Below are 16,274 nucleotides of genomic sequence, written 5' to 3'. Positions count from 1 at the left end.
TCGCACCATTCTTGACCGCTCAGCGATGAAAAGGATTCTTTAGACTGATATCTATGGTTAGATCTTTCTTCTGTCCTTTCTGGAATCCCTGTTTCTCTTCCAGAAAACAGTAGCTACGTATGGTGAGATGCCAAAATGCGCAGTAACGATGATAACTCGGAAACAAGTACTTCTCCGTGTGCGTACGAGGATAAAATATGGAATAAGGTGCAACCTCCAGTATCGAACTGCATTGAAACAGCACCTTGATGTGTATGAAAGGAAAGAGAAGGAGAAAATAATTATTATTTTAAAGGCACATACAATATGACCCTCGTAAAGAGCGAACTTTCACTGCGAATAACTCAGTCTATACAGATTTTGTTACGGTAATGTGTTGCCGAATGATGACCTTATTCTTGTGGATTTTCCTGAAAATCTGGTAAATTCCAATCAATTTCAATTTTTTTTTTGAAAAATTTCAATAAATCTAATCTAGCATGTAGATGTCAACGGATTCGAAGGATTCGAACACCACGCATAATCCAGCCATGAATCCGGGGACGTGGTGCATTTCTGTGGCGTGCGTTTCGGGAAAAGAACAATATCGATCGATCGATGCACACAATGCTGATCATTGTGATTGGAAAAAAAACTGGTCGGATCTGCTTTGCACGGATGTTCACACATCCGTTGCCATCCCAAAACACTCCCTAACACCTCATTCACGAGGCTGATCGGTCGTAGTGCACATAAATTCCCGAGAAATCAGGGGGAATACGGATGAATTTCCCGCTCCTGACATCACTACGCTGTTTTTTCTCGCTTTTTTAGAAAGTAACTCTTTTTTTTAACTTCCCACACCTTTAACATGGAACGGTAGTCAAAAGTAGATAATGATGTTACGATCAATGGAATACACTTCACGTGGAGCTGCAAAGAATATTCCATAGGCGTAATTTCTCTCATATTATAAATTATAATTATTATAAACTCAATCGACGATATCCTCAACTCCTTATATGCGCATAAAATCCAAGAAATAATCTGAAGCAATCCTAACGTGCGACGTTTACCGAATTCCACCTGATCCCTAACTTATTTTTGATTTTTAGCATCTTCCAATCATATTTTCGCAGTCAAAGTTCGCTCTCTAATTGTCACCGAGGCGGATTTGATGACGGCGGTAGGCTGCGGTTGTACCGCATTGGATAAAGAGCATCATCGTCACGTGAGAAACGAGGCACATGATTTGTACGATCAAAACTTATGTCATGATTTAAATGTACGTCATGACGATACGCACGTTGTGTTTTACCGTTAGCGACTTCACGTCGTTCGCGTAACATTTTACGTACACGACGTCGTTTACGCCATTGATCACAGCATACGCAAATACAGACCACTATCGTGATTCCCAGAAAACCGCCCACTGATCCTGCGATGATCTCACGTGAATAGCCTGAAACCGAGAGCAATTTTAGTAATTTAATTCAACTTATATTTTATTTTTTTTTACTTAATTAATTCAAAGGCATCACCTCACGAATCTGAGGTGGGACGGATTTCAGGTGAAGTATTCGTATACGATAGATCATAGATTATGGAGAGAAGGGTGATTCCGTCCATTTTTTCCTAATTGCCGTAAAAAACGGCCCGGAAGATACGGCTTCGAGCGCTCCGGCGCGCTATCTTCTACAACGAGTTCGACTGGAGCGCACCAGCCTTGTGCGGCGCCGCATCTTCCAGACCGTTTTTTACGGGAATTAGGAAGAAATGAACGGAATCACCCCCCTCTCCATAGTCTCCCATCCCGTATACGAATACTCCACCTGAAATCCGTACCACCTCAGATTCGTGGGGTTATGCCTTTAATTTAGTGATACGATTTCTAAAGGTTCTGAAAGAAATTTCATTTATGTAAAAATAGGATGCGATTTTCGGCGACAATTTTTTAAATGCGATTATTGAAGGAAGACATTTATCCAGAAATATGATGCGATATTCATCGACAGCAGAAATAAGCGAGAAAGAGAGTATGAAAGGCAAAGCTGATCTCAAATAAATAAAACTTCATGAAAATGTCATGGATTCCCTCCAGAACAACTGAGAACAGAAAAAATCGAAAAGAATTAGAAATCATCGGAAGAAATTGGACACATAAATATGTTATAATATTCACCGTTTTGATACTAGGATTCTTTTCATAGACCCACCTTAAATCCGAAAATAAAAAGTGGCGTAACGAGACTGACGATAAAGCGACTTTTAAAAAATTTTTTCTGGGTTTTAGAAAATTAGATTAACCTAAAATCATTGCTGTGTAAGAGATGTATCATCCAAAACTTATTGTGATGATAGGGGCGGAAAGCGAAGGTTTGCGTAAGCGACATTCAAGAAGTATGAACGAGAATAAGCGAGACTAAACGACATGAGAGTGCATAGTAGCTCAAAAAATCTATTTGATAGCGTTAGAGCTGTTTACTGATAAAATGAAGCGAAACAATTCCCATTTTCTGGATTCCTAAGAAACGAGCCTTGACGATGCTGCGCGACACTGAGCGAGCACAAGGAGTAAGCGAAAACCATGTAGGCTCTAGTACTTTCTATGATTTACGGACTTTTTTTAAATGAAAATATGAAGGGAATCAAGAAATTTAAGCTTTAACGACACTCTGTGGACATAAGCGACTAATCCCCTACTACAAAAAAAACAATACGCTACTGTATAGTACCGTATCGTACATAGTTCACTTACAGTGTTGTTCATCGCTGTAATCACCTTCGACGCAATTTTGCACACCATTACATACTAATGATGAATGAATGCATAGTTGTGGTCGCATAGCGCATACACCTTGATCCTGAAGAGAATCGCTGTGTAACAATCTAATCAATACACCAATAGTAATCAATAATCGACTTACCTGCTCAACGCATATTTGACCTCCTTGACATGTGAATTCGCTGCATGAATTGAACTGAACTGGTTCCTTCCTGCGATCGGATGACGATAACGAGTGTGGATTTTCATCGAAAAGACTTTCCACAGCTGTCCAGATCAACTAAATGGTTTAGTGATCATTCCCAAACAGTTATTAGGAAAAAATTAGAAAAAAAATAGAAAAAAATTGGAAAAATTCAGAAAAAAAAAGCAAATGTATCGTTAATGAAGTCGTGTTCTCATACCTTAAAACCAATTATCTGACCAGCAGTGGAGGTCGATGGACGATCCTTGGTGTTTAGCCTGAAATTAATGCGTATTGATTGCAAAAGATTTCATGACGACGGTGACGGTGATAATATTTTGACAATATTTTGACATTCACATGGGCCCGGATGTGTTCGGTTGTTGGCAGAGTTTTCAAATTGAAATTTTTGCAAGTATCCGTAAGAACTGCACAGCAGCTATCAATCATCTTAGGGAGGCTTATATAAAATCCTACTGGAAAGACACGAACGTCAATTCATCATGTCGAGGAAATCCGAGAAGGAAGGAGAAAAACAGCGTTAGAGATGCTATTCCATAAATATTCCAGAAATATCCCAGAAAAGAGAATATTCCAGAAATATTGATGCATTTGGAAGAGTTTGAAAAATACGGCTACAATCGAAGAAAAAGTCTAAAGCTACAATCCGAAAAAAAAAATCAGATTTTCGAGATCAATCGTATGTAGTAGGTCAAATAATTGTAGCGCTAATCAATACATATGTATCTGTTCATCAGCTTTAGGTTCACTTAAACGAAATTATTAATCGAAATCACCAACGAAATATTATGCAAACGATTATCTAGTGGTAAAAAAATTGGTGAGATTCTTCAAAAAAAAAAACACGAGTTTTCGAAGTTTTTCGGGAATTTTCCAGGAATATATGAGGTGAATTTTTCAGTCTATGAGGAATCTATCAGAAATCTGAACATCATTCTACTTTAAAAGATAATAAAACTTCAATAATTAAACGAAATAAACCTTCGAGGACATATTTATTACCAGATGCATCTTAAAACATTCACGACTGCGTGTTACACCGGTGATCACGGATTTTCTTTGGTCTGGAACCGGGTGATACATTGGTGAGTGATTTTAAATCTGATTTTTCTCGTCAGAAATGCAGAATATTCGCTTTTATATCATTAGTTTGATAGAATAGTTACGTATATTCTAGGAACCGTGTATGATAGAACATTCACGGGTGCGTGATACACTAGTGATCACGCTGCATGGTTTGGTATTTTTAGAATATACTGTCAATGAACAATAAGATAGCCAAACGTATCAAAAGTGCATCGATTCAGTGTGATATCAGGATTGTCATAAAAAGACCTGAGTTTTGTCATGGGAATTTTTTGAAAAAAAAAATTCATTAACTTGTTCGAGCTATAACAAAGATTGGTATTGATCGTTACTAACGGCTAAGCTCATCGGTTTCATCGAAGCCTAGAAAAATCAATGCTAAAGGTGACTAAAAGGATAAATTTAGGTCGGGTGTAGCGCAGTCGGTTAGAGTCGGTTCCGCTGCCTGCACGACCGATCGGAGGTTCGAATCCGCCTTAGTGCTCACCAATCCATTCATCCCTCCGGGGTCGATATCTTTTGGTGCCAGACTTGTCTGGGAGGATAAAAACACTGACTTGACTCATCGGCCAGCCCTCGCAAGTCATTGTACAGGCCAGTTACACGTTCGTAAATCTCAAACGATTCTGAATTGAAGTGAACGTGGTGGCGGGTCCCAAGCGGATTGACTGGACGCCAGACACTTTATCGCTTATCCTTTATCGGTGATTTATCTCCTTAACCATTGTTTTATAAGAGTCTCTGCTACCATCGAATTCACGTCCCTAAACAGCTTTCGTTTTTCGCCCGAGTGCGGATCCAACAAGCTGGAGACATTGTTAAGTGGCAAGCACTGACCAACTTCGTCCGAGCCAACCTGATTAGGCAGCCTTCGATAGCAACTCTGAGAGCTCTACACATCAATTCGGGAAAAATGGACGAATTCCCGCGTTCGGTTCTTGGACACAAGAACGATGGAAGATGGATGACGTGAAAAGAAAGAAGTGGAGCACAGGAATTGGAAAAAGAGGGTGATTAGGATAACTTTTAGCAAAAAAAAAGTCAAGAGGCGTCTTTTTCCCAAGGAAATACCCTTTGGTCCTAAATAAACCCACAGAATATCAAATCCAACAGAAAAAAAAGTTCTCGGATACGTTTCATTCATTCACAGCGCTCGTTCTAAAATAAAAAACACATAGTTCTGGAGTCATGACATCTGGCTCCTGTATCCTCAATTTTTAAAGCAAATTTAATTTTTGAATTTTAATTTTTCTTGAATCCATCCAGTAACTCAAGTTGATCTCAGGGAACTGCCAACGTCGGAAATGATTTGTTTTTTTTTTCATTTTTCAACTTTCCTCTATTCTTCAACCTGTTGTACCGTAAAATTACTTGATTACGGTAGCAGCGAATTCCTCGAACAGTAAAAATCTGACCGAGTAACTCACCTGACAAGAAGTCTATTTGCACTAGATAAATAGCTTTTCATGCCTTCTTCCATATAATAAAGTTGACTTCCACAAAAACGTGTTTCGGATGCGTCGGCAACGAGGTCCTGGAGAAATCAATGGATCGATAAGTTGTTAGTCTCACTAAACAGTCGATAAATCGATATAACTATCTCGCATATGCAAGAATCCGCACTTAAATAACAATTTCTACAAATAGTGTTCGTGATAGAACAACTGCACGCAAATTTCACTTGATCACAACTTATCGATTGGAGAAAATCGATAAACCATAGAGAGCCCACTTTTTTGAAAACTTCTCCAGCATGTTTATACCCGTCAATGATCGATAACGAAGCTCGCTCACATTCAGCTGAAATAAATCGACATGGGCAAGAAGGACTGAAGTACAGTAATCCACCGCATCGTGACGGGACCCACCCACCTATCGTTGAGGAGAGATGCAAATGTGCTAGACGTATGTAGACTCGTTGTCGTGGATCGACCCGTATTAGCCAATAGCATGTGACGTTACGTGGATATGTGTCCGGATAGCCGGGTGATACGATTTCACCTGCGAATTCGAACAAATTCGATGAATATTCGAAAGACAAGTATTGTAATTTAAGGAGAACACTTTTTTGCAATGAAGTAGAACAAAACTTTTTTGAATGGTAAATGTACTGCCGGAGAGTTTATAAAAGATCTATTCACATAGTTCAACTGTTTTCTTCACCGGGTTGTACGAGTTGTACGAATTGTACGAGTTGTCTGTCCCTTTTTCTGATTTCTTAAAGACTTCCGTCATTCAAATGCTATCTCTAACCTGTAAGTTGTCCAGGTTTTGTCGCCCCACCGCATTCACGTTCGAACATCTTTTCGTCGTCCGGAACGTAGGATGGAGGCTCCTTTATTAGGGCTGAAATAATAGTATTCTTATAGATTAAGCTCAATCGCAGATAATCAATAACAATCAATCGATTCAGTTCCAGGTCGAAAGTAAACCGAAGAATTTACAAATGGATCGTTTACTGGTGTTTTTTTTTGCTGATTGATAAGTGTTATTTGCGTTAGAATACGGCCCCACATAAAATATCAAGTACCTAGTAGCGCCATTTAAACGACCAATGAGAGGAAGGGTGAGACACGCCCATTAGGTAAGACCCGCCCTCATTCTAAGCTCAGAATACGAAGAATGCTTCAACTCTGAGGCTGAGGACATGCATAAATATTATAGGGAATGATTTTCTAGCGTATAATTGTGTTTTCCTGATGTGGGCGGACACTATATGTACTTGGTTCAATAGTTCAATTATCGATTGCTGTTGGTTTATTGATCAGAAACATTTCACATGATAAGCGTTAGCGTATAATTTCTTTACTGCAATAAACGAAAAATACCTTCTGAAATGATTTCATAGCGTAGACGAAATCCACGATGATCACGTCCTGGGGATGTGGTGACGAATTGTACGTAGATGGTAGGTTGCATTGTTTCGATTTTTGATGGTAATTTGGTGCCGCATAATCGATCTCCGATATGTTCTTTACCTGTACGTGTACGGTATTGCGTCCTTTAATATAGGATTCGAGAAGAAAATTGTACTTATGACAGCTAAGATCTCTTTAAGGATTATATTGCAAAGCTAAATATATGGTGACGGATATTTCTTACATCTAAGAATTCATCTAACACGGTGTAAGTTAGTGCACAGCTAAACAAGCAACTAGTGAACATGAAATATTAACAATGACTTTTTCGTATGTGTATGGTGATCGCCAGGCTCCACCCCTATTCATCCGACCACAAATCCCCCGAGGGATAGCTGGTGAGACAGGCAATTTTCGCATTTCCCCACGGTACGCGCTTCACTGGATGAATGATATGGGCAGAGCCGAAACGGAGCCGAGCCCGCCGCCCGCGCTACGACAACATGCCGGAGGAAATAGCGAAAGATTTCAGCTACTAAGGCATCATCCTACGAATATGGGGTGGGTGCGGGTTTCAGGTGGGGGGGATATGAATCACAGGGGGTCGTAGATTATTTGGAAGACGGTGATTCCGTCTATTTCCTCCTAATTGCCGTAAAAACAGCCCGGAAGATACGACTTCGAGCGTTCCGGCGCGCTATTTTCTACAACGAGTTCGATTGGAGCGCGCCAGCCTTGCGCACGCGCCGCATCTTCCGGGCCGTTCTTTTTTTACGGCAATTAGGATGAAATGTACGGAATCACCCTCCTCTCCATAATCCATGAGCCCGCATAGGCGTAATCCACCTGAAACCCGCACCACTTCAGATTCGTGGAGTGATGCCTTTAAGAGCGGATTTTACTCGAAGATTTACTATTCGCTACCATAATCTGTCTGGATTTGAAAAACCCCTTGAAATCCAAGAAAATTGTTGTTGTTTGGTTATTTTAATGGACTAAAGTGATATGTGTTATCCTTGCAATATTTGGATATTCACATACAAAAACAAAGAAAGTACCCGTGATAAAAAAAAACTTAAGAAAGATTTCAGCCTTTAACCTGACTTATAATATTCGAAAAAGATATTCATGCAACAATAAGAAATCAGTAATCGATTTTGTCCGTTATTTCTAGAAACCGTTCAGTGAAGAGCCAGGATATATACTGTTTAAACAAATTGTAAATTTCCCAGTGAAATTCTTTTCTATCATTCTTATTTTCTTTCTCATTTTTATTTTGTTTTTTTTTTCTTCCTTTTATTTTATTTTTCTTCCTTGAACTTAGAATTTAAAAATAAAAATAATAAATACTAATTAAGAACTAACACTAATCGATGTCATCAAAATCAATGAAGACCACATAAAGGAAAAGAAAAAAGTAGAATAATTTACTTTATTTAATTTATTACTTTATTAATTTAATTTATGTGAAGTTATCTTCTGCTTAAAAGAATACAAGAAAAAAATTGACGAAAGACGACAGAAAAAGAACTGAAAGTCGCCGAGAAAAGAAGGGTCAGGATTATCGATTAGCTTGTAACTGTTACTCTGCGTCTCTGCTCGACTTGCAGCCTTTCTCTGCATTAAATCGACTAACGACAAATATTATCAGAAAACTTGCCTAATCGATCCACAACTATCACCAGCACATACGCTTCTAAACATTGCTCACTATTGCTGAAAAAAATGGAGTATTTCCTTAAAAAATGTGATTAGGCAGCTGTTTATTGATCGATCCAACCTGTTCGGTTCAGCTAGATCAAATGAAAGAAATGTGAGGTGTATCACATTTGATGCGATAGTTGATATGTTGAAGAAACACGAGAGACCGGATCGATATGGAGTTGGGAAAGCCGGTGATTCGAGCGTCTCTGAAAAATCAATAGATCGATCGACAACTGGCGGTTTGATTAAAGAATTCTTCAGCTTTCTTTTTAAAGAAATAATGGAGAGATAACTGCGCTGTAGTCTTGAACTATCCCCGCATATTTCCTAAGGGACCCATCTCATGGGGGTTCAACGACAAAATCGTCGCAGTTTTTCTTTCTGACATTCAAAAAAAGGTCAGAAATGTGAAAAATAAGGAAATCAGTTGATGAGTTTAAGTGCAAAAGAAATGAAAGACTGCACAATAAAGAATGTGATTCAGTTCATTGCCATGAAATCTATGGAAGTGTGCAACTTCCCTTCCTAAGTAATATTCCAGAGACGAAAAAATCACGAAAATCTAAGAAAGCACCAAATTATTCATATACGCTACTTTCTATTGATGAATCACCTAAGAGAGGATTACCTTGTGCTGCAAGAACTGTGCCGCAGCCGCAAATCGATCCGCCCCAATTAATGCGCCGCAAATTATCTAATAGCAATAGCTGTCTGAAAGCTGGTGACCCTCTATATCTTCTTCCTGTGAAAGTCTGTGAAAATACAAAAAGCACGAAAAATTCATAACGTAAGATGTTGATGGCGGGAGAAGCGCAGTCGGTAAGAGGTTTGTGTATGGATACACGATCGATTTTTCGAAACCGCTCTAATCCCAACCAATCCTTTCATCCTTTCGGAGTCGACAAATTAGCAGCGGATTCGTCTGCGTTAATAAAACCACTGATTTGACAAATCGATTAGCCCTCGTATTTTTTTAAGGTGACACACTCGCTTTTGAACATCAAGTAATACTGAGTTGAAGTCGAACGCGTAGGCGTATTCCCATAGGGATTCGTCAACGCTATGTGCCTTATCCGCTTTATTCTTTATGATCCTGAACCGTGAACCGTGCCGGGACAGAAAACTTTGACTGCCTACCTTGACATGCCGCAAATTTTGCTGGGCGCATCTGGTGGAGCAGATTATCTTCTGCATTTTTTGTCGCCACCCTACTATTAAAAAACCGTAAAGAATAAATTGGAAGCACTGCAGAGCTGGTGCAGCGAAGTCGGTAAGAGGTTTCGCTGTGTTTGCACGATCGATCGGAGGTTCGAATCCGCCCTAGTGCTCTCACCAAGCCCTTCATCCCTCCGGGGTCCGGATAAATTGGTACCAGACTTCTGTGGGAGGATAAAAACACTGACTTGACTCGTCGGCTGGCCACCGTAAGTCATTGTATGGGCCAGTTACACGTTCGTGAACCTCAAACGATTCTGAATTGAGGCGAACGTGGTGGCGCATCCCAAGCGGAACGCTGATTAAGGCCAGGCGCTTTATCCTTCAAGTCACAGTTCTCCAGAAAGGAGGATAGTGGTCCGTTAGAAGAAAAAACCTGCTCAGTCTCAGAAATACGATAAAATACGAAACAACGAAACCCCTCGGTGTTACAAATAATTCCTAAGGCTTCTATAAAATCGCGTTTTAAATAGGACTTGGCGGTTTCAATCTGAATGAGAGTAGGTCCCTAGCGTTTTGGAAGTAGATATTTTGATATTATTGAACTTATTTTTGATTTTTTTTAAAAAGATACATGATCTGATTCATGTGAAATAGGAATTCAAAGATACGTGCAAATGTTGAGACCATTCACCGCATATCAGAACGATAAATAAATACTCATTAAGAAAAGTAACCTTACAGAACAATAAAAGAAAACCGCGGATATTTGCTGAACTCTACTTCCCAATCCCGATCGATCTCTCACCTGTAATTGGACGATCCGAGAATATATGCCTATCAGCGCATTCGGCTGTAGCCGACGTCAACGCCTGTACGACGTCGACGTACACGAACAGCAGCACGGCCGTCGTCACCTGCTGCCGCATCGGACATCGACCGGCCCGTTCACAGCACGTCTACGCTCGACATAGACACAGTTATCTGCAATCGATAACAATTAACCTACCATACCCTAATGAAACATTTCTTACACGTTAAAGAAAAGTCATCGACAAATGTAAAAATAAAATTAATTAAGATGTGTACAGAACTGTTCGACACCCTACGCTACAAAACGGTAGCTATACGGTACTTTTCATTGAATCCTCCTAGGACGCAAATTGAGCCGGATTCAACTACACTGTAAGAAAATTGAGGTGGAAAAGAAGTCGAATTAAAGTGAGCGGAAGGAAAATGATATTTGAAATTTAGTAAAAGCCGATGAGACGAATATGAGAAAAAAATTACAAAAAATGTACTATTGTGTGATATGTAGTAATTTGTACTATGAGAATTCTCTTAAAATTTTTTTATAAAGTTGTCTATGATCTATTATCTATTGTCGGATTCGTTTTATAAAGCTGTATGTTGCAAAAATGAAGATCTTTAAGATTCTAAAATGTCTGCAATGTTGTGTATTTCACAAATAAATTTTTAGTAATGAAAAATGTGCTTTGGAGCAAAAGCATTATTTTTCGGTGATGGATTCAAAGTGCTACGGTTCGACCGAGAGATTGAAAGCGGTTGAGCGACAATATAATCCACCTTTTTTTTTCTTCGCTAAGGAATTCAAAGTGCTGCGGTTCGACCGAGAGGTAAAAAGCCACCGTAATTCACCGGGAGACTTTTATCAGTGAATTTAATCCTAGCAATGAGATATTTTTGTCTACACCAGCATCGCTCTCAACCTCTCGATAGCCAATCATCCATCTTATTTCTTATTTTCCTGACTGTATTTCTTTCTTTCCTCCTGTTTATTTGCCCGTTTGTCACCTATTTTGTTTACCTGAACCTAGGCTGAACCTGTATTTTGACTTCTTACTCTATCAATAATTTCATGACGTTTAGCTGTGAAAAAAAACTAGTACGGCAGCATAAGTAAGACTGTGCTAGCAACAGTTCTCAGATCTTCTCACACTCCGGGCACTGCGCATACAGTAGCTACCAAACGCGTTCAGCCTAGGTGGCGCACGCGTCCGCGACGCGCAACTCACTCTTTTCAGTGTTCAATGAACGTACCGAAAGCTTTTATCATATTCCAATACTGTATAACGTCGACAAAAAAGTGAGAAAAAAAATCAATAAAAATACGAAATCCTATCAAAAGTGGATCTGTCAACATAATCTTTGATTACTGAGAAATTTTCTCAGCTGCTAAATTATCGACCCATTAGTATTTAAATTTTGTTATAGCCATAGAAAAGATCGAAATATCCTCCTTCTGCGTTCCTACCGGAAAAAGAAAACAGGTGGGCTGTAATGAATTTTAGTGCGATCCTTAGGGAAAGAGCATTTTTGATCTCTGAGACTTTTTATGTTCGCATTCAATGTTCCTGCAAATTCTGTTCCTGCAAATCTCGCATCCATGTGAATTATGTAAGTGCAGTTCAGACCGCTATTAGCGCCATCTAATCGAATAATGTTCTCTTAACTAGCGGCAAGTTTCCCAGAGTGCACATCTTTTGCGAAATGAACGAAAAAAACACTTGCTCCGATATAGTGCACCAATTAAGAATTAATTACGTGGGGATAAATTGTAGATGTCAGCGCACACGCTACGTGTCCTAGCTCGAAAATCCAAGAATAAGGTATAATTATGAATACAGGATAGAAAAAGCGAAGGACAAAATAAAAATGGATGAGCAAACAGATGGCCAGATGGAGGGGTTGATGGAAAAGGAATTTTGTGGACGTCGAATGATTGAGTGGATTGATGAATGAATGAACGAATAAATAAATAAATAAATAAATGAATAAAAATGTTCATGAGAAATTTCGTCATAATGATTGAATTGAAAACTAATCAATTTATTGGAATGAACGATTATAAAAGAATAAACGAAGATTTCCTTCTGTTTAGAGCGATAACAATCCAAAAAAGAAGAAGTAGCAATGACCCGAGGAAAACAGGAAAAACCGTCCTTTTTTTCGATACGATTATTTTTTTAAACTACTTTTGAATTATTAGGATGTTTGGAAAGTATCTGCCAAAAATTTTTGCAGTAGCGCAGATTTTTTGAGATGTTCTGGAAGTCCCGTTTTAAATATATTATATAAGGACACTACCGCTTGTATACACATAACATATCTGGCTTCCTTTTCCGTGCCTATTTCATTCTATAATGGCCAAACATTCCACTCATACTTGACACGTATTCCTTTACGAGTTCGAATCTGGCCGCCCCGCTGCTAAAGCCCATCGAAACTTAAGTCAACTATTCGGCACTGAAGCCCCTTCTGAGCGGTCTGTGCCCGCCTGGCTCCAGCGCTTCAAAGCCGGAAACAAGAAACTTGAAGACGAGCCGCGCTCTGGTCAACCGACTGCTATATCGTTCAACGAACTAAAGAATCTGGCGGAGCAACATCCATATGAAGGTGTGCGGTATTTTGCTGCCAGCCTTAGCTGTTCGCTTTCCACCGTGAGCAATGGACTGCGATCTCTCGTAATGGTGAAAAAGCTCGGTCAGTGGCTTCCACATGCATAGAGCGGCGGCAACCGTCAAAGACGCCTGGACATGCAATCAGCTGCTCTCCAGAAGCCGCTGATTCGACTGGCTGGACGCGATTGTCACTGTAGATGAAAAATGGGTCCTCTTCGTTAACCACACCCACAAACGTGCGTGGGTGCGCTGGCGATGAAATGCCGTATCCTTTCGTGAAAGGTGAAATCCATGAGAAGAAGGTAATTCTGAGCGTCTGGTGGGAAGTACCGTTTCGAACTGCTGCCGGACAACACGACAGTTACTACCGAGGTCTACTGCGCTCAACTGCCAAGACTAACCGACAAGATCCGCAAGGAGCACCCGAAGCTCAACAACGTCGGCCTGCTGCACGTTAACGCGCGCCCTCACATCGCGAAGAACTTTCCAGAAAATCCTGGAGCTCGGATGGGAAGTTCCACCGCACCCACCGTACAGCCCGGACCTGGTTCCAAGCGACCACCTCTTCCGATCGCTTCAGCATCACCTGGAAGAGAAGCGCTACGATGATCGTGACCACCTCGAAAATGATTTTCGAGTTTTCTTCGCCTCCAAGTCGCTGGAGTTCTACGCCAAAGGAATGCCTGATCTTGTGAGACGTTGGCAGAAGGTTGTCGATGTTGATGGAGATTATTTCGCCGAATAATAAAATGTTGTTAAAAAGTTGTGTTGTTTTGAAATTTTGCCGTGTTTCGGCAGATACTTTCCAAACACCCTAATAAAAGAAACGGATGAATGCCAAAAAAGAAATAGAAAGGTGAAGATTAAACGCAGAAAAAGAAAGAAAATCCATAGATATGGATCACAAATATTCACTTTGAATAACATTGAAAGAAATGAATGAAAGGGAAAAAAGGATCCGAAATTTTCTGGAATTGAAATTTGAAACAAAAATCTCAAGTGCTTCACTTGTACTGAAAGAATAAGGCAAACATTATAGAAGAGTGACTTTAAAAAAAGAAAAAAAAAACAGATTCAACGACGAATCAAGGAACAACAAGGAAGAAACGGTGAAGGCTGGTGCTACCTGAAGGGGAAAAAATATGAACCAGACTATCACACAAAAATAAACGAAAAGAAGGAGGATATGCTTAGGAAAATAATGTTGATGAAAGAAAGAAAAACTAAGAAAAAGTACTAAATTCGACTAAATTCGAGGATGGGCATAATCATGTAGAAAATGAGAACTATTAGGAGAAAAAAAGATTTCTGGAAGAAATGGCGTTGCTAAAATGTAGATGAAAACAGAAGAGAATGACGAATGAAAAAGCAAGAAAAAAAATAGAAATGAAATACGAGAAGTATGCAAAATCAGGTGGAAAATAAGAGTGAGAAAAAGGGAAAATGGACAATTTCGAACAAAATGAATCAAGAGCTACTCAACTAACCTCTAACCTTTATAAAAATAAAACTTGTAACCTTTATAAAAATAAGGAAAAATAAGCTGAAAAAGATGAGAAAAAGAGGCAGTGAAGGGGATTCCATAATCATTTTCAATTTTTCTTTAATTTTCCCTAATTTTTTTATTCTTTGATTTTATTTTCTTAGCAATCATCATCAATTTTCATCATAAATGAGAAGTCCATTTGAAAAGTGAAGAGAAAGCTATGAGCCCAAAACAATATGTTTGGTACATCCCAGTAGTCCAGAATCGACTGCTCATCGTCATTTCGGGGTGCTTGGTCGCTGTCGAATTGCTACTAGTCATTAGCTCGGAACGTAAATGGGAGTTGGTGGACGAGAATGTTACGCCCCGGTCGCTTCGTTTTTTTTTTCTTAGCTAAGAAAACAAGCAGGAATGTCATGGAAGTGAAAAATTATATTTTTGAAACAGCGACAAAATGTGGTGGTGATGACGACAGCGCCAGCAGTAGCAGCAGCAGCTGCAGGCATGGCCAGACGTAGGCGGAGCGATGGGACGAAAAGTAGGTTTTCCTGGAGAGGTGAATGGTTGTTGAATAGGTGCACACACACACAAACATATATGGACACACACATGCACAGACACACACAGACATACATAGATGGACGAGGCAATTCTCATACGAAAATACGATGTCTTCCAGACGTTATGTTAGTCCACCCACTTCCTTCTATCTATGGTCCTCCCCACACCCCTCCACCGCTCTCTCTTCCGATAATCGATGCGAAAGTGGATGGGTGGGATGCAAGAGGAGAAGCGCTCCCTCTCTCCCTCCTTCCCTCTCTCTCTCGCCTCCACTTCTTTACGACCACTGGATATGATCATTTTCGGTCGGATATAAGCGTTTTAAAGTAAGTTAGCGACAATAAAGACATTATTTACAGACGAATGACGTCACCAGTTCTAGAAATTACTCCTTAGCTGCAGTACTTTAGCTACGATATGCTCTCAATCCTATCTTAGCTTTTATGTCTCTTACTCATAAAGTAAAAAAATCCATCAATGAACTGAACCAAGTTTACTATATAGTACCCAGGCTACAAATACTTTTTTTTTCAAATCAGAGAGAGAGAATCAGATCCAAAAAACCGAGAGAAAAAAGATTCAAATCATGGCAATTCCTGAAGAAATAGCAAAAATAAGAAGAAAAAACCTTGTAATGCAACGTTTTGTGTTTTAAAAAAAAAGCAAAAATATTGTCGCTTAGAAAAAGGATAAGCCGAAAAAATTAAAGTCAAGGATATCCGATAGAGTCGAAAATAGAAAAATTTAATTACGAAAAAAACAAATTTATTCGGGAAATAACAAAAATAACTATTAGAAATGAACGAAAAGCGGGGTAATCAATTTCTGGTGCATCTGGAAGAGGACTGGAAGATTGATTGAAGGATTGGCGGTGTTTGAGCTACCGGTAGGTCATGGGGCCATTAACTCCGCAAGAATGCTAACGAATTTGGATGAAGCTAAAGGTAATGAATGAGAACTTGACGGAAAATAAAAAGTAAAAACAGATAAATAAATAAAAACAAAAAAATTGCTCGAGTGTAGAAATAGTGCA

The 16,274-nt window shown here is 39.4% G+C and overlaps 2 protein-coding genes across 2 annotated transcripts; one reads left to right on the top strand and one right to left on the bottom strand.

Moving 5' to 3' along the window:
* Positions 1-1,139: 1,139 nt before the first annotated feature.
* RB195_007547 (uncharacterized protein) lies at positions 1,140-10,701 on the bottom strand (the record flags this gene model as incomplete). Its single annotated transcript, XM_064181236.1, has 12 exons — positions 1,140-1,441; positions 2,738-2,843; positions 2,907-3,044; positions 3,169-3,226; positions 5,483-5,589; positions 5,788-5,855; positions 5,928-6,056; positions 6,309-6,401; positions 6,884-7,033; positions 8,574-8,629; positions 8,694-8,823; positions 10,581-10,701. 12 exons carry the CDS (start codon positions 10,699-10,701, stop codon positions 1,140-1,142), a joined length of 1,458 nt encoding a protein of 485 aa, XP_064038043.1.
* Positions 10,702-13,391: 2,690 nt separating this feature from the next.
* Positions 13,392-13,652, top strand: RB195_007546 (uncharacterized protein; the record flags this gene model as incomplete). Its single annotated transcript, XM_064181235.1, has 1 exon — positions 13,392-13,652. The coding sequence occupies one exon, from the start codon at positions 13,392-13,394 to the stop codon at positions 13,650-13,652; it is 261 nt and encodes an 86-aa protein (XP_064038042.1).
* Between the last annotated feature and the right edge of the window lie 2,622 nt (positions 13,653-16,274).

Source organism: Necator americanus, chromosome I (genome assembly GCF_031761385.1).
Source record: "Necator americanus strain Aroian chromosome I, whole genome shotgun sequence".
Classification (NCBI taxonomy): Eukaryota; Metazoa; Nematoda; class Chromadorea; order Rhabditida; family Ancylostomatidae; genus Necator; species Necator americanus.
Note: the sequence above shows the minus strand (reverse complement) of the source record. Positions and strands in the feature narration are given on the sequence as shown.